General features: G+C 42.1%; 1 protein-coding gene across 1 annotated transcript in view; it reads right to left on the bottom strand.

The window, feature by feature from the left end:
* Positions 1–23,520, bottom strand: part of RIF1 (replication timing regulatory factor 1) — a gene marked incomplete at both ends in the record, with an annotated part of 76,619 nt that extends 53,099 nt beyond the window's left edge. The window contains 9 exons of the mRNA XM_080689771.1: positions 793–944; positions 2,297–2,435; positions 8,839–8,931; positions 13,988–14,177; positions 17,646–17,740; positions 17,830–17,957; positions 20,649–20,745; positions 22,713–22,788; positions 23,417–23,520. Of these exons, the coding sequence (XP_080545897.1) occupies positions 793–944; positions 2,297–2,435; positions 8,839–8,931; positions 13,988–14,177; positions 17,646–17,740; positions 17,830–17,957; positions 20,649–20,745; positions 22,713–22,788; positions 23,417–23,520 (1,074 nt within the window). The remainder of the gene's footprint in view (positions 1–792; positions 945–2,296; positions 2,436–8,838; positions 8,932–13,987; positions 14,178–17,645; positions 17,741–17,829; positions 17,958–20,648; positions 20,746–22,712; positions 22,789–23,416) is intronic.
* Between the last annotated feature and the right edge of the window lie 1,636 nt (positions 23,521–25,156).

The following is a 25,156-nucleotide window of genomic DNA, read 5'->3' on the forward strand; positions in this document are numbered from 1 at the left end:
GGAAAGAAGAAATAATCCAACTTTTCCTCTACCCAGTATAACACTGGTTAGCATTTCATTAAAGCTGATTGGTTATGTACTAAATCCTCTGGGGGAAAAAAGTCCTTTTAGAAGTTAATGTTTGAGCTGGGCGTGCTAGCACAGGCTTGTAATCCCAGGATTTGGGAGGCTGAGACAGGAGGATCACACAGGTTAGAAGCCAGCTCAGCAACTTAGTGAGACTTCCAAATAAATGATAAAATAGGGCTGGGTTGTAGCCTGGAGGTAGAATGCCTCTGGATTCCATCCCCAGTACCACAAAAAATAAAAAGTTAATGTTTCTACAGTAAGGATAAGTATTTCTCAATTTACTGATTGAAAAGGCTCCATTTCAGGCCATTTGAGAATACAATACCCTCTGGAAAAAAAAAAAAGCTCAAGTTTTTGTGGGGTTTTTTTTTGCGGGTCTGGGGATGGAACCCAGGGGCATTCTACCTCCAATCTACACCTCCTGCCCTATTTTTTATTCTTTATTTTGAAACCAGGTCTGAGTTGCAGAAGGCCTCACTAAATAGCTGAGGCTGTCCGCGAACTGCGATCCTCCGGGTCTCAGCCTCTGAAATGCTAGGATTACAAACATGCATCACCATGCCCGGCTTAAACACAAGTTCTAAGCTAGGGAAAAAAAATCTTTATTTTTCATATACTATAATCTATTAATACACAGCAAAAATAACACTAAAGGATCAGACTGGTAAAAATTTTAGAACATTAATTTAAAAATATCACATATATTAATACTTGTAATGTTACCTGTTCAAAATTAGCAGGTAGATGAGGTCCAAGTCTCATCAGTAAATACCACCAGACTTCTAGTTTTGTTAATGCTAGAGTTTCTGTCCTTACATGGATGGAACTCAAAGGCTGCATTAACAACTTGAGTCTTTTTGCACTACATAGTATATCTTAAAAGAAAACAAGAACACAGGTAAATACAAATTAAGATTAAATTTTTAAAATAAGAAGGCAAAGTCCCATTTTCCAAAAGAGAATTGGTGGGGAAAAAATTAAAATAAATCCTTATGCTGTTCTTGGTCCTTTACAAACTTCAGGATAAAGGAACTAAAACTACTGAATATGAATAGGCAATATTTATTGGATTCTGTGAGACAAGGATGATATTACACCAGAGAAACTTGATAATATCTACATTTTTGGTTATCACAATTAGAGGGATGTTTCTGGTATCAAGTGGGTTGAAACCTAGCTTGCTGCCAAACTTCTTAGAGCACACCAGAAAGCCCCAAGCAACACATTATCCAGTGCAGAATGCTAAAAGTGAGAAAGAGTGCTATTTTAGCAATTTATTATCTCCATTTGACAAAGAAATAGAGACACATTTACACATTATATCCAAAAGGACTACCATTTTCTTTAGCGAACCAGTAATTTATTCCATCATCATTACTGTCAAGGCCACTGATTATATTTTGTATACATCTAAACAGATTTAGATTCAAGACATAGTTTTAAAAGACACAGTCAAGCTGGACATGATGGCTCACACTTGTAATCCCAGGGCTTGGGAGGCTGAGATAGGAGCATCGCACAGGTTCAAAGCCAGCCTCAGCTACTTAGTGAGGCTCTCAATAACTTAGTGAGACCCTATTTCCAAATAAAATATAAACTAGGTCTGGGAATATAGCCTGGAGGTAGAAAGCCCCTGGGTTCCACCCCCCAAAACCACACACACACACACACACACACACACACACACACACACACACTCACTCCACTGGTTCAAACAAAAAAGTAAATAAAAGAGTTGGGCTCAGAGGCAGAATATCCAAGGGTTCAAGCCCTGCTACCACACACAAACACAGAGACGTGAATTATATACACCAGTGCTAGAAAACCACAGATGTTTGCACTCTGTTCAGTTTTTAGAATAACTTTAATTTTATTAGGACTTTGCATGTGTGCTGTACTGGGGATTGAACCCAGGGGCAGTGTACCTCTAGCTACACCCTCAACCTTATTTTATTTCTTATTTTGAAACAGGGTCACTAAGTTTCCAAGGGTCCAACTAAGTAGCTAAGGCTGCCTGTGAAACTGTGATCCTCATCTCAGCTTCCTTAGTACTAGGATTACAAATGTGCATCAAATACTCCCGGCTAAGAGTATATTCAATCATGTTTCTTTAAATTCTATTTTCACTACAAATTTATTTTTGTTCCCTTAAAAAGTTGATAGTAAGTTTTAATACGAAGTCAAATTAGAAAACAAAGACATAAAATACTTTAAATAATGTATATACCTGGATTTAAAGCGAAATTATCTATTAGGCTCTTCCAAGCAATAAAAGCTATTTTTTTAATCATGGGTGCTCCACTACGAAATCCCAGTTCTTCCAGCTGTAACAAAGAATTGATGAAACTCCCACTTCGATGCAAGGTCTAATAAAAGAAAAAAATTGTTTAGAAATTATTTATCTGAATGAAACAAAATATGGCCACATTTTTATTCATTTATCCACTTAATATATACTCTTAGAAAGTTCATAATTTAACAGGGAGACAAAAGGCACATTACCTGCAAAACAAAACAGATATGTAAGCTGGCGCATGCTTGTGATCCCAGTATTTGGGAGGCTGAGATAGGAGGATCACATAGCTACTTAGTGAGGCTCTGGCAACTTAGTGATACCCTGTTTCCAAATAAAAATATAAAGTAGGTCAGGGAGTATAGCCTGGAGGTAGAAAGCTCCTGGGTTTCATTTCCAGTACCACAAAAAAAAAATAGATAAACAGACATGTAAAGTCTTAGGAATGTTGAACTTAAGAAAATAATGAATAGCATATACACATTCAAATTTCAAGACGCAAGCCGGGCTTGGTGGCGCACGCTTGTAATCCAGCATTCAGTACGCTGAGACCGGAGGATCACAGTTCATGGAGAGCCTCAGCGAATAGCAACTTAGTGAGACCCTATTTCAAAATAAAGAATAAAAAATAGGGCAAGGGGTGTTGCTTAGAGGTAGAATGCCCCTGGGTTCCAGCCCCAGACACCCCTAAAATTTCAAGACACAAAATTATAAACAGCTCAGTGAAGTAGGTAGTACAGAATACAACAGAAAAAATTAGAAAGTTAGATAAACTCCAAATTTTATGAATAAAAAAAAAACCACCAGGTATCAGCTGAGTATTCCTCACTGAAAATGGCTAGAACCAGAAATATTTGGGATTTTGGAAGAGTTGCATGTACACAACAAGATCATCTTGGGGATGGAAACCAAGTCTAAACACAAAGTTTATTTGTAAAGGTAATCTTGCACAATACTTTTAGTGCACTGATTTTTTTTTTATGCAGTCCTGGGGATGGAACCCAGTGGCATTCTAACTCGGAGCTATAGCCCCGCCCTATTTTTTATTCTTTATTTTGAAACAGGGTCTGAGTTGCAAAGGGACTAAATAGCTGAGGCTCTCCACCAATCTCGATCCTCAGCCTCAGCCTTGCAAATGCTGAGATTATAAGCACACACCACGACTCCCGCCTTGTTCCAATGTTTTGACAGACTTCTCATATGATCAAGGTATAGAATTTTTTACTTGTTCCAAAGTAAGGTTATAAAAATTTTGGAATGCCGAGTGTGGCGGTGCACGTTTATAATCCCAGTATTTGGGAGGCTGAAACAGGAGGATCACGGTTTGCGACCAGCCTCAGCTCCTTAGTGAGGTCCTTTGCCAACTTAGTGAAACCCTGTTTCAAAATAAATAAATATAAAAAAAGTTTGGATTTTAGAGCACTTTGGATTTTCGATAAAGATATTCAATCTATTCCTATATAAATATGTAGAGAAAAAATATTAGTGGAAAAGATGTTACACCCTAAAATGAATAAAAATCTTTTCAAGCTGGGGGTGGTGACACACGCTTGTAATCCCAGCATTCGGGAGGCTGAGACTGGAGGGTCGCGGTTCTCAAGACAGACTCAGCTACTTAGTGAGGCACTCTGCAAATCAGTGAGACCCAGTTTCAAAACAAAGAATAAAAAATAGGGCAGAGGGTATGTATAGCTTGGAGGTCAAATGCCTCTGGAAAAAAAAAGAAAAAAAAAAAACTTTTCAGACACACTGGAGCAGGTATGACAATTAGTGAAAGACAGACTTGTAGCTGGGCATGGTGGAGCAGGCTCGTAATCCCCATGCTTGGGAGGCTGAGACAGGAGGATAGCACAGGTTCAAAGCCAGCCTCGGCTACTCAGTGAGGCTCTCAGCAACTTAGTGAGACCCTGTTTCCAAATAAAATAGAAAAAAATAGGTCTGGGAGTATAGCCGGGAAGTAAAAAGCCCCTGGGTTTCACCCCCAGCACCACCAAAAAAAAAAGACTTTCGCAAATGCAAGATTTAAAAAAAAAAAAAAATCAGGCCAGGTGTGGTGGCACATGCTTGTAATCCCAGCATTTGGGAGGCTGAGACCAGCAGATCACGGTTCGAGGACAGCCTCAGCTACTTAGTGAGGTCCTCCCCAACTTAGTGAGACCCTGTTTTAAAATAAAGAATAAAAAATAGGGCAGAGGGTATAGCTCAGAGGTCAAATGCCCCTGGCTTCCATCCCCAAACCCAGAGGGGGCAGAGAGGAATCAACCACACTAGCAAGGCATAGTAATGCACTCTTGTAATCCCAGCTACTCAGGAGGCTGAGGCAGGAGAATCCCAAGTTCAAGGCCACCTTAAGCATCTTAGCCAAGACCCTGTCTCAAAGTAAAAAATAAAAAGCCAGCATGGTGGCTCATGCTTGTAGTCCCAGTACTTGGGAGACTAAGGGGGAAGAGCAAATTCAAAGAGAGCCTCAGCATTATTAAGACTCTCATCAACCTATAAAGGCCCTGTTTCAAAATAAATAAATAAATAAATAAATAAATAGATAGATAGATAGATATATAAAGTAGGGCTGGGGTTGTAGCTTAGAGGTAGAATACACCAGGTTCAATCCCCAGTATCACAAATATAAATAAACATAAAGGGCTAGGGACATAACTCAGTGCTCACAGTGCCGGCCTCACATGCACAGGTCTCTTAAATCCGGTGCTTTAAACAAAAAAGAACAAACAAAATGCGTAAGAAATCTACTCAAGTAATAAGTCGGCAGTTACAGAGTCCAAGATCAACAAATCACTTACACTTTTTTTTTTCTTCTTTTGGTACTGGGTATTGAATCCAGGGGCATTCTACCTGAGTACTTCTCTAGCCTTTTTGATTCTAATACAGGGTCTCATTAAGTTGATGAGGGTCTCACTAACCTGTAGATCTCCTGTTTCAGCAACCCAAGGACTAATAATTACTGTAGTGTGCTCAGAGCACCCAGGAAATAATTTTTACTTCTACACGCTAACAATGAACAATAAAAAAAGGACAGTAGGAAAAAAATTACAATGAACATGGTGGCACATCCCTGTCATCTCAGTACTTGAGAGGCTGAGACCAGAGGATTATAGGTTTGAGAATAGGCCTGAGCAACTTAGCAAGATCCTGTTACCAAATAAAAAAATAAAATAGAAAGCCAGGCATGGCAGCATAGGCTTGTAATCCAAGCATTCAGGAGGCTGAGACAGGAGGGATCCCGGTTTCCGGACAGCCTCAGCTACTTAGTGAGGCCCTCTGCAATTCAATTTAAAGAATAAAAATTAAATTCAAATTAAAGAATAAAAAATAGGGCAGGGGGTGTAGCTCGGAGGTCAAATGCCTCTGGGTTCCATCCCAGACCCTCAAAAAAAAAAAAAAAGGGCTTGGGATGTAGCTTAGAGGTAGAATTTCAATCACCAGTACCATAAAAAAAAAAAAAAAAAAAAAAGGTGGTACAGTGGTTCATGCTTGAAATGCTAGTGCTTGGGAGATTGAGACAAGAATTTCAATCACCATTACCATAAAAAAAAAAAAAAAAAAAAGCTGGTACAGTGGTACATGCTTGAAATCCCAGTGCTTGGGAGATTGAGACAAGAGGATCACAGGTTCATAGCCAACCTCAGCTACTTAGTAAGGCCCTCTGCAACTTAATGAGACCCTGTTTCAAAATAAAGAATAAAAATTGGACTGGGGTCATAGCTTGGTGGTAGAATGCCCCTGGGTCCCACCCCCAGTACCACAAAAAAAAAAAAAAGAAAAAAAATTAAGCTGGGTGTGGTGGTACATGCCAGTAATCCTAGTACTTAGGCTGAGACAGGATATCAAGCTCCAAGCCAGCCTCAGCAATTTACAGGCTCTCACAAAAACTTAGCAACACTTCCTTCCCAAATAAAAAATGAGATAGGGTTGGGGGTATAGCTCAAAAGTAGAATGCCTCTGGGTTCAATATCAGCACCACAAAAAATACAATAGGACTAAAGGTCTAGCTCAGAGGTAGAATGTCCCTGGGTTCAATCCCCAGCACCCCCCCCCAAAAAAGAAAAAATCCACAGTGAGATACCACTTGACATCCATGAAAATGACTATTATAGAAAAAACTAAAAGCACTGAAAAGGATATTGAGAAAATAAACCCCTAGTGTATCCCGGACTTCTAGTGCATCCCTTCTTCTAGAGGTAATGTAAAATGGTACATTTTTTCTAAAGGTAACATTAAATGGTATTTCAACTGCTGTGAAAAAAATGTTTTGCAGTTTTTCAAAACTTAAGCATAGAACTATTTTATCACCCAGCAATTCTACTCTTAATAAATCCAAGAACTTGAAGGTAAGGACCCCAACAGGTATTTTCACATCAATGTTTACAGCAGTAACATTCACAATGGACAAAAGGAAGAAACAACCCAAATGTTCATCCAGATAAGTAAGTAAATAAAGTGTGGTATAAAGTCAGGCATGGTAACAAACACCTATATTCCCTGTGCTTCGAAGGCTAGAACAGGAGGAACACAGGTTAGAGGACAGGCTCAGCAATGGAATGAGACTCTTGGAAATTTAGTGAGACCCTGTTTCAAAACAAAAAATAAGCCAGGCGTGGTGGCACACGTTTGTAATCCCAGCATTCTGGAGGCTGAGACCGGAGGATCACAGTTTGCGGACAGTCTCAGCTACTCAGTGAGACCCTGTTGCAAAATAAAAAATACAAAATAGGGCAGGGGGTGTAGCTTGGAGGTAGAATTGCCCCAGACTCCATCCCCAGACTCTCAAAAAAATAGTTTAAATAAATAAATAAAAAGGGCTGGGAATGTAGCTCAAAGGTAATAAGCCTGGGTCCAACCTGTAGCACCACAAAAAAAGTGGTATATACATCACTACAACATTACTCAAGCATGACAGGAATGCTTTTTTTTTTTTTTTTTTTTTTTGCTTGCAGTACTGGGGATGGAACTCAAGAGCTTTCTACCACAGAGCTACACCTCCAGCCCTACTTTTTGTTTTGTTTTGTTTTTTTTTAAACAGGGCCTCACTGAGTTGCAAAGGGAGGGCCTCGCTAAGTAGCTGAGGCTGTCTGCAAACCTTGATGCTCCAGTCTCCACCTCCCAAATGCTGGGATTACAAGCGTGCGCCACCACACCCGGCAAGAATGAAGTTTTAATGTATGTTACAACATGGCTGGATCCTTAAAATATTATGCTTAGTAAAATAAGCCAAACACAAAAGGGCAAATATTGTATGATTCTGCTTATATGAGGTACTTAAAATAAGCAAATTCAGAGACACAAACTACAATAGAGGTTACTAGGGATGCAGGGGAGGAGAGAACTGCTTAATGGGTAGTTTTTATTGGGGAACCAGGCATGGTGGCACAGGCCGTAATCCCAGTACTTAGGAGGCTGAGACAGGAGGACTGAAGGTTCGTCACCAAACTCAGGAACTTATGGAGGCCATCACAACTTAGGGACACTGCCTCAAAAAAAATAGTAATAAAACAGGGCTGGGAGTGTGCCTCAGAGATAGAATGCCCCCAGGTTCAATCCCCAGGGTCACTAAATACATCAATAAACAAAAAAGAATGCAACCTTTGTGGAATTTTGCTGAGAATATACATTTAGGTGATTCAAATTCTTAGCCACACACAACACAGTGGTACATGTCTGTAATTTCAGTAGTTGGAAAGCTGAAACAGGGAGTTTCCCATATTTGAAGCCAGCTTCATTCAAGCTTAGCAAAACCCTGTTTCAAAATAAGAGATGGGCATAGTGCCTCATGCTGGAAATCCCAGTATTTGGGAGGCTAAGACACTTAGTTCATTGGCTAGCCTCAGCTACTTCTCATGGCTAGCCTCAGCTACTTTGTGAGGCCCTTTGCAACTTAGTGATACCTTGTTTCAAAATAAAAAATAAAAAAATCAGGCTGGGGGTGTAGGTGAGGTAGAATGCCCCTGGGTTTAATTCCCAGCACCACAGAAATAAAATAACATAAAATAGTACTTGGGGATACAGCTCAGAAGTAGAATGCCTCTGGGTTCAATCCCTAGTACCACGTTTAAAAAAATCTTTACCACTCTTCATGTCTAAAAATGTGAAAGCCAAACAAGTAGATTTAGTTTACAAATGAGCAGGCAAGCCAGGCGTGGTGGCTCGCGCTTGTACTCCCCGCGCCTGGGAGGCTGAGACAGGAGGATCGCGCAGGTTCGAAGGCAGCCTCGGCTACTTAGTGAGGCTCTCAGCAACTTAGTGAGACCCTGTTTCCAAATAAAATATAAAATGGGTCTGGGAGTATAGCGCAGAGGTAGAAAGCCTCTGGGTTCTACCCCCTAGTACCACACACACAAAAAAAAAGAACAAATGAGCAGGCAAATTTGCAATTAAGGCAAACATGAAAATGAGGGTGCACTGAACAAAAGAAAAGCTTATGAACAAATGTCTGTCAGATAAGAATTAACGGTGGCACTTACCTTTCCAAGAAGTTTGACAAACAAAGGCCACAATTTTAACACGTAAGTCTCATTTTTACTCATAAAAAGCTTTTGAAGTTCTGAGATTAATTTCTGAAAACAAGAGCAAAATATTTACCAAATAGTTTCTTGAGAGATAAAAATTAGTAACCAGTCATCGTGGCCTAGAAATAATTACCTAAATTTTCCCAAGTAACCTTTTCCACCTTGCCAAATTTAAAAAAAAAAAAAAATGAGGCATATAGCAAGCCTCAAAAGGCTTTAGAGTAAATATTCAAATACCATCACCTAGATTCTACCATTAACATTTATTATGCTCATTTTGTCACTATCTGGCCACCCCCCATTTATCCATCCAGCTCTTCCTTTTCTTTTCTACCAGGTATAGTTTCTTCTAAAACTCCAGCCTGCACCTCATTAACTAGAATTCAAATGACAATATTAATCTTCTCAACTGAAAACTAAAATATACAGTAAAAGCTTCATGAACAACAGTATCTTGACAAAATTTAGCTCAAATTTATAGACATTTATATATGCTATTAAAAGTAAATAAATATAGCCGGGCGTGGTGAAACACGCTTGTAATCCCAGCATTTGGGAGGCTGAGACCGGAGAACCGCAGTTCGTGGACAGCCTCAGCTACTTGGTGAGGCCCTCTGAAACTCAGTGAAATCCGGTTTCAAAATAAAGAATAAAAAATAGGGCAGGGGTATAGCTAGAGATCAAATGCCCCTGGGTTCCATCCCCAGTACCGCAAAAAAAGGGGGGTGGGTGTGAATAAATGTATCACAATAAGATATTTCTTAAAGATATTGGAATTACTTACAGTTTAATATTACCAAAAGGCCCTGAATTTATTTCTTTTGTTTGTGTTACTGGGGATGGAAGGTAGGGAGGGGCATTTTACCTCTGAGCTACACCCCCAGCCCTATTTTTTTATTTTGAATCAGGGTCTCACTGGGTTGCAAAGCTGCTTCACTAAGTAGCTGAGGCTGTCCACGAACCGCGGTCCTCTGGTCTCAGCCTCCCAAAAGCTGGGATGAAAAGTGTGTGCCACCACGCCCAGCAGGTCTTGAATTTTAAAAAGTAAATTCCCAGATTTCTAATAGGAAAACGGTTTGCTCGCTGCCTGCCTGATTTATTGTAATAATTCTTAACTAGTCTTTCTGCTCCTGCTCAATCACCCCCTTGGTTCTCCATACAGCCAGAATAATCCCTTTAAAACCCAAGTCAGTATATATTAGTCCTTAGCTCAAAACTTCAAATATGGCAAGGTACATTGGCTCACACCTCTTATTCCAGGGACTTGGGAGGCTGAGGCAGCAGAAGGATCACAATTTCACGGCCAGAGCATGGTAATTTAGCAAAACCCTCTTTTTAAATAAATAAGCCAAGCATGGTGATGCCACACATTTGTAATCCCAATACTTCAGAGGCTGAGACATGAAAATCACGGTTGGAGGATAGTCTCAATAAGTAGTAAGACTCATCAACCTAGCAAGACCCTGTTTCAAAATAAAAATAAAATAGAGTTGGGAGTATAGTGCAGAGTAGAATGCCTCTACGTTCAATCTTCAGTACAAAAAAAAACTAATAAAAAAGGGCTGAGTAGGCAGCTCAGAGATGGAATGCCCTTGGTTCAATCCTCAGTAACTAGTGCACATGTGTGCACACACACAAATTCAAATATGGCAAGGTGTAGTTGCATATGCTTGCAATGCCAAGGACTTGGGAAAATGAGGCAGGAAGACCCCAAGTTAGAAGATAGCCTGGGCAAAGTAGAGAAAGCCTGTATCAAAGTCAAATTTAAAAAGGGGAAGAGAAGCCGGGAGTGGTGGCGCACGCTTGGGAGGCTGAGACAGGAGGATCGCACAGGTTCGAAGCCAGCCTCAGCTGGCTTAAGAGAGCCTGTTTCCAAATAAAAAATATAAAATAGGTCTGGGAGTGTAGCCTGGAGGTAGAAGGCCCCTGGGTTCCATCCCCAGTACCACTAAAATAAATAAATAAATAAATAAATAAATAAATAAATAAAATAAAATGGGGTACAATGAAGAGCCACTGGATTCAATCCCCCAGTACAATTAAATAATTTAAAAAAGTAAAAACCCTTTCCTTACTATTGTCTCAAGCTCTCGTGTGATTGGGCCCTCTCATCCTGAGGTCTTCTGATCCTCATTCGCTCCCACTTCTGTACTAGTGCCCACACTATTCTCCCAATACCAATTGAGTGCACAACCATTAAGAGTAGCTCCTCTTTTTGCAGTACTGGGGATTGAGCTCAGGGGATACTGTTCCAGTAAGCTACATCCTCAGCCCTTTTTATTTTTCATCTTGAGACAGGGTCTTACTAGGTTGCAGAAAGCTAGCCTCAAACTTATGATCATTTTGCCTCATTAGCTGGGATTATAGGCTGCACTGCACCATCAAACCTAAGACCTTTTACACTTGTGGTTTTCTTGCCTGGAAAAGATTTTACTGAATACTATTCTGGCTGTATTAAGAACAGAGGAGTGATTCAGCAGGAACAAGAACACTACTTAAAAAGTATTAGATAACATTTATTGAGTATTATCTGATTTTTTTTCTTCATGTCTGGGGATGGAACCCAGGGGCATTCGACCTCCGAGCTACACCCCCTGCCCTATTTTTTTTTTTTTTTTTGTGGTCCTGGGGGTGGAACCCAGAGGCTTTCTACCTCCAGGCTATACTCCCAGCCCTATTTTATGTTTTATTTGGAAACAGGGTCTCACTAAGTTGCTGAGAGCCTCACTAAGTAGCTGAGGCTGGCTTCGAACCCGTGTGATCCTCCTGTCTCAGCCTCCCAAGCGCGGGGATTACAAGCGTGCGCCACCACGCCCGGCCCCCTGCCCTATTTTTTATTCTTTATTTTGAAACCGGGTCTCATTCAGTTGCAGAGGGCCTCACTAAGTAGCTGAGGCTGTCCGTGAACTGCGATCCTCAGGTCTCAGCCTCCCGAATGCTGGGATTACAAGTTGGGATTACAAGTGTGCTTCACCACGTCTGGCTATATTATCTGATTTTTAACCGGATATCATTCTACCCAATAATATCCAATATTGAAAATTATGTGGCAAACTTCCAAACTTCCTTCAAATCAATGTTCAAAGGTCCTAATTTTTATGTTCCAATGACTTTATTATTCCTCTTTGATGGTACTCTATCCTGTCCCTGTTCTCCATAGCATTCTTCACTTTGTAACTCATCTTTTTTTACATTAGAATATCCAGAGAACTCAAGAAACAACACTAAAAAATCCAATAAAAAAAATGGGCAAGCGAACTAAAAGACCCTTCACAAAAGAAGAAATTCAAATGGCCAATAAATGCATGAAAAAATGCTCATCACTGGCAATCAGATACAAATCAAAACTACCCTGAGATTTCATCTTACCCCAACTAGAATGGCAATCATTCAAAACACAAACAACAACAAATGCTGGTGAGGATGTGGAGAAGTGGGAACTCTAAAACATTGTTGGTGGGATTGCAAATTAGTGCAACCACTTTGGAAAACAGGATGGAGAATCTTCAGAAGAATGGGAACAAATCTACCATTCCATCCAGCAATACCACTTCTGGGTATCTACCCAAAAGAAAGGAAACCAAACTACCAAACTAAGGCATGTGTATCTATGTTCATAGTTGCACAATTCACCATAGCCAAACTATGGAACCAGCCAAGATGTCCATCAACAGATGAATGGATTACAAAACTGTGGGATTTGTACATAATGGAATTTTACTCAGCCATAAAAAAAAACACAATTACATCATTTTCAGGGAAAAGGATGGATCTTGAGGATATTATGCTCAGCGAGATTAGTCAGTCACAAAAAGTAAGGAATCGGATGCTTTCCCAAATAAGTGAAAGCTAAGGTGAAAGGAGTCATAGGAGGAACTCCAGGTGAAAAAGGAGATCCTACAGTGGAGCAAATAAGGCCACCTAACTGTGGGGAAGAGAGGAGGGAAGAAGGAAACTCTTCAAAGCACACGATGTACTAATTCATATCATCATCAACCACTAAGCCAAGCATGAGAGAGAGGGATGGGGAGGGAGTGGGGTGGGACTGGGAGGGGGCTGGCTGGGTAATGTGTGCGTTTATGTCTACACAAGTTTTTTGCTTCATCATGATGTATAAATACAATGCACCAATAAAAAAAAATTAAGAAAAAAAAAAATCTCCAGCCGGGCATGGTGGCACACGCTTGTCATCCCAGCATTCGGGAGGCTGAGACTGGAGGATTGTGCTTTGCAGACAGCCTCAGCTACTTAGGGAGGCCCTCCACAAATTAGTGAGACCCTGTTTCAAAAATAAAGAATAAAAAATAGAGCAGGGGGTGTAGCTCGGAGGTCAAATGCCTCTGAGTTCCATCCCCAGACCCACCCAAAAAAAAAAAAAAAAAAAAAGGAAAGAAAAGAATCTCCACAAACCTTTATGTTCACTACTACAGTCACTGTGCCTAAAACAGTGCACTGAATATAAAATATAAATATATTACTAGAACAAAGGTTGACCTGAGCATGATGGTGCACACCTGTAATCCCAGTACTTAGGAAGCTGAGACAGGAGGATTGCAGGATTGAGAACATATAATAACTAGAAAATTGTACTGACTAGATAAATCAATATACCTAAATTATACAAGAGCAACCCAAATACCACTGAATGGATTACTCTTTTTTTCAGAAATGTAATTCCTTTCAATTCACTGGGACTGAATACTGTGTAAAATCGAATACAAAGTTTCTTTCTGTGCTATTTTATGAGCAATTTGTACATACTAACTTAAGTCTCTCTGAGAGCTATAAGAAGCCAGACTGAATTTCAAGGTCAGTACAGAATGTCTATGTAAAATTCAAAAAATCCTATTACAGCTAGGTTTGGTGGTGCACGCTTGTAATGCCCACGTTTGGGAGGCTGAGACAAGAGGATTGCACAGGCTCAAAGACAGCCTCAGCTACTTAGTGAGGCTCTCAGCAACTTAGTGAGACCATTTCCAAATAAAATATAAAATAGGTCTGGGAGTATAGCCCAGAGGTAGAAAGCCCCTGGGTTCTACCCTCAGTACCACCAAAATAAATAAATAAATAAATAAGTAAAATCCTAATATAACTTGATACTCACAGTAGTCATAAGCTGCTCTGTAATAGATGCTATTTCTTGTTGTTTCTGAAGCAACAATGGCATTCCCATTTCCAGCGCAGTGGCACCCCGCAAATGAACCTTTTGTGCTGAATGAGCCACTAAAGGTATGACCAACTTTGCCCACCTCACTGACTCTTCTCCCATCTGAACTGGAGCTTGTTCAATTAGCCTGTAACAAAGAAATCTATGAAATAAACTAGCTTGACATCACTTTAAGTCTACAGTATCAGAAAACAAGCACAGTATGCCTATTTTATACATACAGTAAGAGATCAAAGTTTTACATTTCTTTACTGTTTATATAATAATTATTTTCTGGTACCAGAAATTGAACACAGGATCCTATGCATCCTGAGCAAGCATTCACCTAAAGAACTCTATCACTTACATGTTTTGAAATAAATTTTAACTTTTTTTTGGTACTAAGATTAAATCCAGAAGACATTCAACCTCCAAGCTATATCTTTCCAGCCCCCCTTTTTTTGTGTTGCTGGGGATTGAACCCAGGGGCATTCTACCTCCAAGCTTCACCCCTCAGACCTATTTTTTCTTTTTTTTGGTGGTACTAGGGGTGGAACCCAGAGGCTTTCTACCTCCGGGCTACACTCCCAGACCTATTTTATATTTTATTTGGAAACAGGGTCTCACTAAGTAGCCGAGGCTGGCTTCAAACCTGTGCAATCCTATCTCAGCCTCCCAAGCACAGGGATTACAAGCATGCACCACCACGCCCCCTCCCCCCCACCCACTTCCACACGTATTTTCTATTTTGAAACAGTATCACTAAGTTGTGGAGTGCTTCATTAAGTAGCTGAGGCTGGCTGTGAACCCATGACCCAGCTGCCCAAGCACTGGGATTACAAGCATGAGCCACCATATCCAGCTCCTTAAAAAAAAAATTCCATTGTTAAAACAAGGTCTCAAGCTGAGCGTGGTAGCGCACATCTGTAACCCAGTTCTTGGGAGGCTGACACAGGAGGATCAGGGTTCGCAGCCAGCCTCACATACTTAGTGAGGCCCTCTGTCTGCAATTTAGTGAGAGCCTGTTTCAAAAATAAACAAAAAATCAGGCTGGGGATAAAGCTCGGAGGTAGAATGCTGCTGGGCACCATCCTCAGCACCACATACACACACAAAAAAAGTCTCAATTAGATGATAATAGGGCATGCCTCAAACCTGTGATCCTATTTCAGTCTCCCGAATAATATTGGGATTACCAACATATGTCACTATGCCTGGCATTTTGTTTGTTTTTATTTTTTATTTTTGAAACAGGGCCTAAGTAGCTGAGGCTGACCTCAAACCCGGATCCTCCTGTTTCAGCCTCCTAAGTACTGGGATTACAAGCGTGTACCACCATGCCCAGCATGCCTGGCATTTTATTTTATTTATTTATATATTTGCGGTACAGAAGATGGAACTCAGGGACATTCTAACTCCAAGCTACACCCCCAGCCCTACTTTTTATTCTTTATTTTGAAACAGGGTCTCACTAAGTTGCAAACGGCCTAAGTAGGAGCTAAGGCTGTCTTCAAACCATGATCCTTTCTCAGCCTCCCAAATGCTGGGATTACAAACATGAGCCACCACGCTTGACTTGTAAATTTTTTTATTTAGTTACTTGTTTTTGGTGGTACTGGGAGTAGAACCCAGGGGCTTTCTACCTCCAGGCTATACTCCCAGACCTATTTTATATTTTATTTGGAAACAGGGTCTAAGTTGCTGAGAGCCTCACTAAAGTAGCTGAGGCTAGCTTCGAACCTGTGCGATCCTCCTGTCTCAGCCTTCCAAGCACAAGGATTACAAGCGTGCACCACCATGCCCAGCTTATAAAATTTTTAAATAAGAAAAAACTTCCTTAAATGGAAAAAATTACTAATTATTTACACTATTATATTCGACACTGCATGTGTGCATGCACATGTGCTTGTTCTTACTGGGGATGAACCCAGGAGTGCTCTACCTCTGCTCTAAGTCCCAAGCCCTTTATTATTTTTATTTGGAAACAAAGTCTCGCTAAGAGCCTTGCTATATTAAAAGGCCTCTGAACCTATGATACTCTTGGCTCAGTCTCCCAAGTACTGGAATTACAGGCATGCATCATCACACCCAGCTAAATCCCACACCCTTACAGGCAAAGACAGCCAAAGATCCATGACATAATCTGAACAGCAATCACAGCTTCAGAATACTAATAGCTCAGCAACTGAAGAAAATGTTGCAAAATGGAAAACAAAGAAAGAGCCCGGCATGGTGGCACAAACTTGTAATTCCCCACCTCCCCGCCCCGCACTTGGGAGGCTAAGACAGGAGGATCACACAGGTTCAAAGCCAGCCTCAGCTGGCTTAAGAGACCCCGTTTCCAAATAAAATATAAAATAGGTCTGGGAGTGTAGCCCGGAGGTAGAGGGCCCCTGGGTTCCATCCCCAGTACCACCCCCCCCAAAAAAAGGGAAGTGTTTGTGTTTCTGTTAAAAGAGTATAGAGAGGGGTAGGAAAAAAGTAAGGGATTTTCTTGTTCCCTGCTAAGAAACTGAGAGCTTTCCTAAATACTCTCTAGTACACTTGGAGTTTATATTATATGTTAAACCTCCAAAGCTTTATGAGGTTAATTTTTTTTTTCCTTTTTTTCTTGCGGGTCTGGGGATGGAACCCAGGGGCATTTGACCTCCGAGCTACACCCCCTGCCCTATTTTTTTATTCTTTATTTTGAAACCGGGTCTCACTAGTTGCAGAGGGCCTCACTAAGTAGCTGAGGCTGTCTGTGAACCACGATCCCACAGGTCTCAGCCTCCCAAATGCTGGGATTACAAGCGTGCGCCACCCCGACTGTAATTTTTTTTTTTTTTGGTGGTACTGGGGTTCCTGGAAACCCTTCTAATGGGGTAATTTTTAAAACAAGAACTGCATCAGCAAAAAGCTAAGACTTAACTTCTAAAACTGTCCCAGAGCAGGGGGTGGTAATACAAGCTTATAATTCCAGTATTTCAAGAGGCTGACACAGGAGAACCATGAGTTCATGACCAGCCTCAGCAACTTAGTGAGACCCTGTTTCAATAATAAAAGAACAATCAAGCCAAGTGTGGTGGTACTCGCTTGTAATCCCAGCATTTAGGAGGCTGAGAGAGGAGGATAGAGGTTCAAACAGCCTGACCTATTTAGTAAGGCCCTTTGCCTTACTAAGTGAGACCTGTTTCAAAATAAAGAATAAAAAACAGGGCTGGGGGTGTAGCTCGGAGTTGGAATGCCCCGTGTTACATTCCTATTAACACACACACACACACACACACACACACACACACACACACACACACACACACACTGTCCCAATAAAAATAAAAAAAATCCTTGTAATTTATGGGCACATCTGTTTTGATTTTACCTTCTTTCTGTTAACATGTGTGGTGCACACACACACACACACACACACACACACACACACACACACACACACACACTCACACTCTCTTTAGGGATTGAACTCAGGGGCCATTCTACTTTGAGCTACACCCTCAGCCCTATTTTGGCTTTTATATTCAAACAGGGTCTCCTGAGTTGCTGAGGCTGACCTGAAACCTGCAATTTCTCTTTTCTCAGCCTCCTAAGTACAAACTGGAATATGCATCCAAATGCATACCTTATGATAACGTTTAAAGCTTCAAAGTCAACAACGGCAGAATGTATCTCTCCTTTATTAAAAACTGCTTCTAATGAGTCTATTATACTGGATACCTAAAAGAAAGAACCAAATGGATACAAATCAAACATACCAGAACTGTTCTTATTGGCATATCATTAAAACATACAAAAACAATACTCACCAGTTTCCCAACAACTTCTGTAGGAAATGTCTGTTTTGATATCACCCAAAGTGCCCTTGTACGTACATTTTTGTCTGAACTCTTAACAATATCATTCAATGTTGACAGAAGTTCCTGAATATTTGCCTCTGAAAAGTAATGAATTTTAATTACATGGACTAGTTTATAATCTCTTGCGTGTGTATGTGTGTGTGTATACACACTAAGGATTAAAACTAGGGTTCTCACATTTGCTAGTGAAGCATTCTGCTACCATGCTATATTCTCCAACCCTAGTTCACAATTTTTAAAATCTCAAATATAAAAGTAGAAAAGAATAGCCGCATGGTGGCACATGTTTGTAATCCCTGCACTTGGAAGACAGAGACAGGAGGAACACCCAGGTTCAAAGCCAGCCACACTGGCTTAAGAGACCCTGTTTCCAAATAAAAATATAAAAAATAGGTCTGGGACTATACTCCGGAGGCAGAAGGGCTTCCAGGAACCTAAGTACCACCAAAAATAAAAACAAAAAAAGAGAGAAAAATAGTCTTGAATCAAAAAAGTTAAATGCTAGGCCGGGCGTGGTGGTAGCACATACTTATAATCCCAGAGCTTGGGAGGCTGAGACAGGAGGATTGCACAGGTTCGAAGCCAGCCTAAGCTACTTAGTGAGGCCCTCTGCAACTTAATGAGACCCTATTTCCAAATAAAGTATATATTAAAGAAAAAATAGGTCTAAGAGTATAGCCCGAGGGTTAAAAAAAAAAGCCCCTGGGTTCCACCCCCAGTACCCCCACCCCCACCCCTACCCCCATCCCCACACAAAAGGGAGCTGGGATGTATCTTGGAGGTAGAATGCCCCTGGGGTCCATCCCCAGTACCACAAAAAAAAGTTAAATGCTTATCTAGAGAAACAACAGGGAACCACTGCTGATATATATCAAAAACACAAACATAAAACCCAGATCAGGAGGGAAAGTTATATTCAGATAAAACAAAAAAGCCGGGCGTAGTGGCACACGCTTGTAATCCCCGTGCTTGGGAGGCTGAGACAGGAGGATTGCACAGGTTCGAAGCCAGCCTCAGCTAGCTTGAGACCCTGTTTCCAAATAAAATATAAAATAGGTCTGGGAGTGTAGCCCGGAGGTAGAAGGCCCCTGGGTTCCATTCCCGGGACCACCAAAAAAAAAAAAAAAAAGAAACAGTAAATAGACTCCAAAGCAGGCATTTTACACAAATGAAATAATAGGTGTGTTACTAGGAACATAAAAATTGTCAACATACAAATCCTACACCTAAGACAGGCACATGCTTAACCCCAGTACTTGGGAGGAGGCTCAGACAGGAGGATGACAGGTTTGAAGACAGTCTCAGCTATTTAGTGGGACCCTCAGCAACTTAGTGAGACCCTGTTTCAAAATGTAAAACAAAAAAGGGAGCCGGGCGTGGTGGCGCATGCCTGTAATCCCAGCATTCAGGAGGCTGAGACCAGAGGACTGTGGTTTGTGGACAGCACCAGCTATTTAGTGAGGCCCTCCGCAACTCAGTGAGACCCTGTTTCAAAAAATAAATAGGACAGGGGGTGTAGCTCGGAGGTCAAATACCTCTGGGTTCCATCCCCAGACCCACAAAAATAAATAAATAAATAAATAAATAAATAAATAAATAAATAAATAAATAAATATAGGGCTGGGGTATAGCTCAGAGGTAGAATGCCTCTGGGTTCAACCCCCAGTATCACCAAAAAAAAGAAATATAAGAGCCAGGCGTGGTGGCACACGCTTGTCATCCCAGCATTTGGGAGGCTGAGACCGGAGGATCAGTTTGCAGACAGCCTAGCTACTTAGTGAGACCCTCCACAACTCAGTGAGACCCGGTTTCAAAATAAAGAATAAAAAATTGCCCAGGGGGTGTAGCTCGGAGGTCAAATGCCCCTGGGGTTCCATCCCTAGAAACCCCCCCCAAAAAAAACACAAAGAAGAGCCAGGCATGGTGACGCACGCTTGTAATCCCCGCTTGGGAGGCTGAGACAAGAGGATCCCACAGGTTTGAGGCCAGCCTCAGCTACTTAGTGAGGCTCTCAGTAACTTAGTGAGACTGTTTCCAAATAAAATATAAAATAGGTCTGGGAGTATAGCCCAGAGGTAGAAAGCCTCTGGGTTCCACCCCCCAGTACCACCAAAAAAAAAAAAAAAAAAAAATTACAAAATACTATATTGCTCGGGAGTATTCTAGGGTGTAGGATTTTTATATTGTTAATAATCTCTAGTACTGCCGGGCATGGTGGCGCATGCTTGTAATCCCAGTACTTGGGAGGCTGAGAAAGGAGGATCCGGGTTCACGGACAGCCTCAGCTACTTAGTGAGGCCCTTTGCAACTCAGTGAGACCCTCTTCAAAATAAAGAATAAAAAAATAAAGTCAGGCGTGGTGACACATGCTTGTAATCCCAGCACTTGGGAGGCTGAGACAGGAGGATCACACAGGTTCGAAGCCAGCCTCAGCTACTCAGTGAGGCTCTCAGCAACTTAGTGAGACCTTGTCTCCAAATAAAATATAAAAAATAGGTCTGTGAATATAGCCCAGAGGTAGAAACGCGCCCGGGTTCCACCCCCATTACCAAAAAATAGGGCTGAGGGCGTAGCTCCGAGGAGGGACCCTGGGTTCCACCCCCAGTACCACAAAACAAACAAACAAACAAACCCTAATACCACCAAAAATAAGGCAAATCTTACACTACAAACTGTAAAGCAAACCAAGAGGTAACAGTGTTTTTAACAGTGTTAAATTATTTATACAGCTGAACTCAAAAAATATTAATGGTGACAAATTTATCTACCTGATAATCCTGAGGTAATTTTGGGATTATATAAGCAAAACCCCAAGGCCTGGAGAGCAGCACTACTCAGCTCTGAGTTTTGACTGGAAATGTGAGTCTACAAAAACAAAATAACAAATATAACTATAAATCAATTTTTAAAAATCAAGTCAATGACAAAACAAGCAAGTTCATTACATTTAGTTTAATCAACAAACTTCTAAGAACATGCAGAATAGGAAGATAGCGAAGCTAACTACATAGTTTTGCAAAGAAAGGAGGAACTACATGAAGATCAATTAAAAGAACATATTTAAGCTGGATATGGTGATACACACTTATAATCCCAGCATTTGGGAGGCTGAGATAGGAGGATCACAGTTTGCAGACAACCTCAGCTACTTAGTGAGGCCCTCAGTGAGACCGTTTCAAAATAAAGAATTAAAAAAGGGCTGGAGGTGTACCTCAGAGGTAGATTGCCCCAGTTCCATCCCCAGTACTGCAAATAAATAAATAAATAAATAAATAATAGGGCTAGAGTACTTGTAGCTTGAAGGTAGAATATTCCTGGATTTAATCTCCAGTACTGTCAAAAAACAAAACAAAACAAAACCTGGGCATGGTGGCGCATGCTTGTAATCCCAGCATTTGAGAGACTGAGACAGGACTGCGGTTCTTGGGTAGCCTCAGCTACTTAGTGAGGCCCTCTGCAACTCAGACCTAGTTTCAAAATAAAGAATAATCAAGATGGGTGTGGTGGCGCACACTTGTAATCCCGCACTTGGGAGGCTGAGACAGAAGGATCGCACAGGTTCGAAGCCAGCCTCAGCTGCTTAGTGAGGCTCTCAGTTAGTTAGTGAGACCCTGTTTCCAAAAAAATATTTAAAAAATGGGTCTGGGAATATAGCCCGGAGGTAGAAAACCTCTGGGTTCCACCCCCAGTACCACCAAAAAAGTATAAAATAGGTCTGGGAGTATAGCCCAGACCTATTTTCTGGGAGAAAGCCTCTGGGTTCTACCCCCAATACTACAAAAAATAGATAAATAAATAAAAAGCAGAATAACAGGGTTTTAGGAATAAGAATTCTAAAAAGCACTGGAGGTTGATTTCATTTAAAAAACAAGAAATAAAAAGTGTTGAGGAAGGTCACAAAGTCACTGGTCAAGTTAGAACAAGAACACAGGTTTAGTTTGATATTGAATTTTGCCACCTCACTGTCAACAATCAAGAATAATAACCATAACGGCTTTCTAACAATGCACAATTTATAAGAACTAAGGGTGAGTAAAGTTAAAAAATACAAATGTTATTCACAGAATACAAAAAAGCAATTACTATTTTAAAAAACTTTCTCATAATACATATTCCCCAAAAGTGAAAACAGATTAAATAATCTTGGGTCACTAATTTTAAAATAAGCGTACAGGTTTTGGATTAAAGTGGCTTTGGGGAACTTTAGAGAAATTAGAGGTACCTCTCCCATCTGCAAAAGTGGAATTAAAGTTAAATAGGGAATCGAATGGGAAGGATGGCTCCACCTTGAAGCATTTGTTTGATCCCCTGCAGGAAAGAGGGGGGAAAAAGAGAGTAAGAAAGGAAGGAAAGAAGGTAATTAATGGAGGAAGGGAGAAAAGAGATATGAATAATGCAAGCATGTAAAGTAAGCCAGGTGCAGAGGCACACACCTATGATCCCAACCACATGGGAACTGAGGCAGGAGATTAACAGCAACTAGTCAATAAAAAGTACAATAATCCAGTCAATGTTGTTGCTTTTATTTTATATTTTAATTTTTTTTTAGCCAGGCGTGGTGGTGCACGCTTGTAATCCCCGCGCTTGGGAGGCTGAGACAGGAGGATCGCACCGGTTCGAAGCCAGCCTCAGCTAGTTAGTGCTGCTTTCAGCAACTTAGTGAGACCCTGTTTCCAAATAAAATATTTAAAAAAAGGTCTGGGAGTATAGCCCAGAGGTAGAAAGCCTCTGGGGTACCACCCCCAGTAACACCAAAAAAAAAAAAAAAAAAAAAGGTTTTGAGAGAACTGGGCAGCTTAACATCCAAAATGAAAAAGTGATAGATTACAGACCTTTAAAACCTTGTACAGCCGAGGAAGATTTTTCTCAATTTCTATAATGACTTCTTTTCCTTCTTCAGTCATTCGACTTAAAAAGCAGATAGAACACAAGCTTAGGCAAAAGAACAAAAGTACTGTACTGACCGCCTACAACAGCTATACAACTTTTACAAAAATTACTTTCAAACCCTTGCAAGCGAATTGACCTAATCCTTAAGATACGTAAAGAAACATGGAATACATAACACAATACACAGCAGAAACAAGTGATAACAGCAGAATTACTTTTTGCCTCTGCAGTGTACTTAAGTTTTGACAGTTTCAATAACGTGAAAACGGAATCGAAATCCCTATCCCTAGTTACAAACTTAGTAAACTTCACAAAATCCCTTAAGAAAAAAAAAAGGAAACTTAAGCTTTCCTTTGGCTCGTTCTGCAAATAAATCAACCATCAGGGTAGTGTTCTATTTAAAAAGCAATTCTGGCTTGCCATTTTCTCCATGCATCAAGGATTTTCCCCGAAAAACATTCCACCAAACACTCGAGCTCAATCATAAGTTCCTCGCTTGCAAGATTCACGTGCAGTCGCCTTCATTCCAAACACACACGGTGGGCGCCCGCAGCTGCAGCACCCCCGCCGCTCCCCCGCGCCGACCCGCCCGACCCCGGGCACTCGTGCGGGGGCGCTCCCCGCCCCCACGCGCCCGCGCGCGCACCTGGTCAGGGTCAGGTAGGCGTCGGTCTGCTCGCCCAGGGAGGCGGCGGCGTCTTCCAAAGTCTCCAGCAGCGGCGCGAGGGCGCTCTGACCCGGGGCCGTCATGTCGGCACCCTCAGGCCGGGCTGGAGGAGGAGAAGACCCAGTGACGCCGGGGCGCCCCCGGCCCGGCCTCGCCCGCAGGCCGCAGCGCCGGCCTCCCTCGCCGCGCGCTCGCTCCCGCCACCACTTTCCCGGGCAGCTTCCAACGCGGGAGGAGACCGGCGGGGGCGGGAGGAGCCTCCGGCGGCGAGGCGGCCTGCCGCCGCGTTAGCCCGCGTACGACGGCCAGGGACAGTGCTCTCCGCCACTACCCCGCGGCACCCGCGCAGCCAGAGCCCGACTTCCCCGGCTCCCAGTGTTTACTCACGCGTGCGGCCCGCTCCCTCCTGGACCAAGATGGCGGCGGGGGCGGGCCCAGGAACGCGCGGGAGCGGGGCAGGCCTGGCGGGAGAGGGCCGAGCCAATCCAACAGGCCGCGGCGCGCCGGAAGCATCGATCGCGCCCCGCCCCGCCCCGCCCCGCCCCGCCCCGCCTCGCCCCGCCTCGCCCCGCCTCGCCCCGCCTCGCCCCGCCTCGCCCCTGGTCACCTTCACATCCAGGTGTTTTTTCTTTAAAAATAAGGGACTTGAAATTCTGAAGGTAAAGGAACGGCCCAAAGTTACTGAACTAGATTTAATGAGCCTTCAGACTAAGGGGTGTGTGTGTGTGTGTGTGTGTGTGTGTGTGTGTGTTGCGGTACTAAGAAGGGAACCCAGGGGCATCCTACCTTTTGAGCTACACTCCCAGCCCTATTTTTTCTTCTTTTTTTTTTTGAAACAGGGTCTCACTGTGTTGCAAAGGGCCTAAGTCTCTGTGGCGGTCCGAAAACCGCGACCCTTCCGTCTCAGCCACCCAAATGCTGGGATTACAAGCGTGCACCACCTCGCCAGGCTTCAGACTAAGTTTTAAAATCTCAGGATCAGTGCTTGTTGAGATATTAATAATTCATTTACCGGAAGGAGATAATGGAAACCTAGGTTTAAGATTGAGAGTTGCAGCTCTACTCTGTCGGAATTCGGCCTCTGCGTCGGTGTGACCTTCGCAAGCCAAAGAACTTTTCTGAACCTCAGTTTCCTTCCCTGTAAAAATAAGACCTTTAATACCTCCATCTGGTTAGGTTAAGTTATAAAAAGAAAAAGGTTGGAGAGGCTAATTGGTTCTCACGGTCCCCCCCCCCTTGGTACTAGGGGTGGTACCCAGGGGCTTTCTACCTCCGAGCTAGATCCCCTGCCCTATTTTTTATTCTTTATTTTGAAACCTGGTCTCACTGAGTTGCAGAGGGCCTCACTAAGTAGCTGAGGCCGTCTGCGAACCGCGATCCTCTGGTCTCAGCCTCCCAATGCTGGGATTACAAGAGTGCGCCACCACACCCGGTTTATATTTTATTTTGAAACAGGGTTTCACTAAATTCCTGAGAGCCTCACTAAGTAGCTGAGGCTGGCTTTGAACCTGTACGAACCTCCAGTCTCAACCTTCCAAGTACTGGATTACAAGCATGCGTCACCACGCCCAACTCGGTTCTCTTGTTTTAAGCATACATAACAATGGCCTGAAAATAGAAGTTATTAAAGTGCAGATTTCTGAGCTCCGCTGCCCTTCAACCCGCGATTGGGTAGATTTCAGCAACTCCCTAGGGTCTGCTTTCTTCTTTCAAGATCCA

The sequence above is a fragment of the Muscardinus avellanarius genome, assembly GCF_963383645.1.
Source record: "Muscardinus avellanarius genome assembly, chromosome: 2".
NCBI classification, from domain to species: domain Eukaryota; kingdom Metazoa; phylum Chordata; class Mammalia; order Rodentia; family Gliridae; genus Muscardinus; species Muscardinus avellanarius.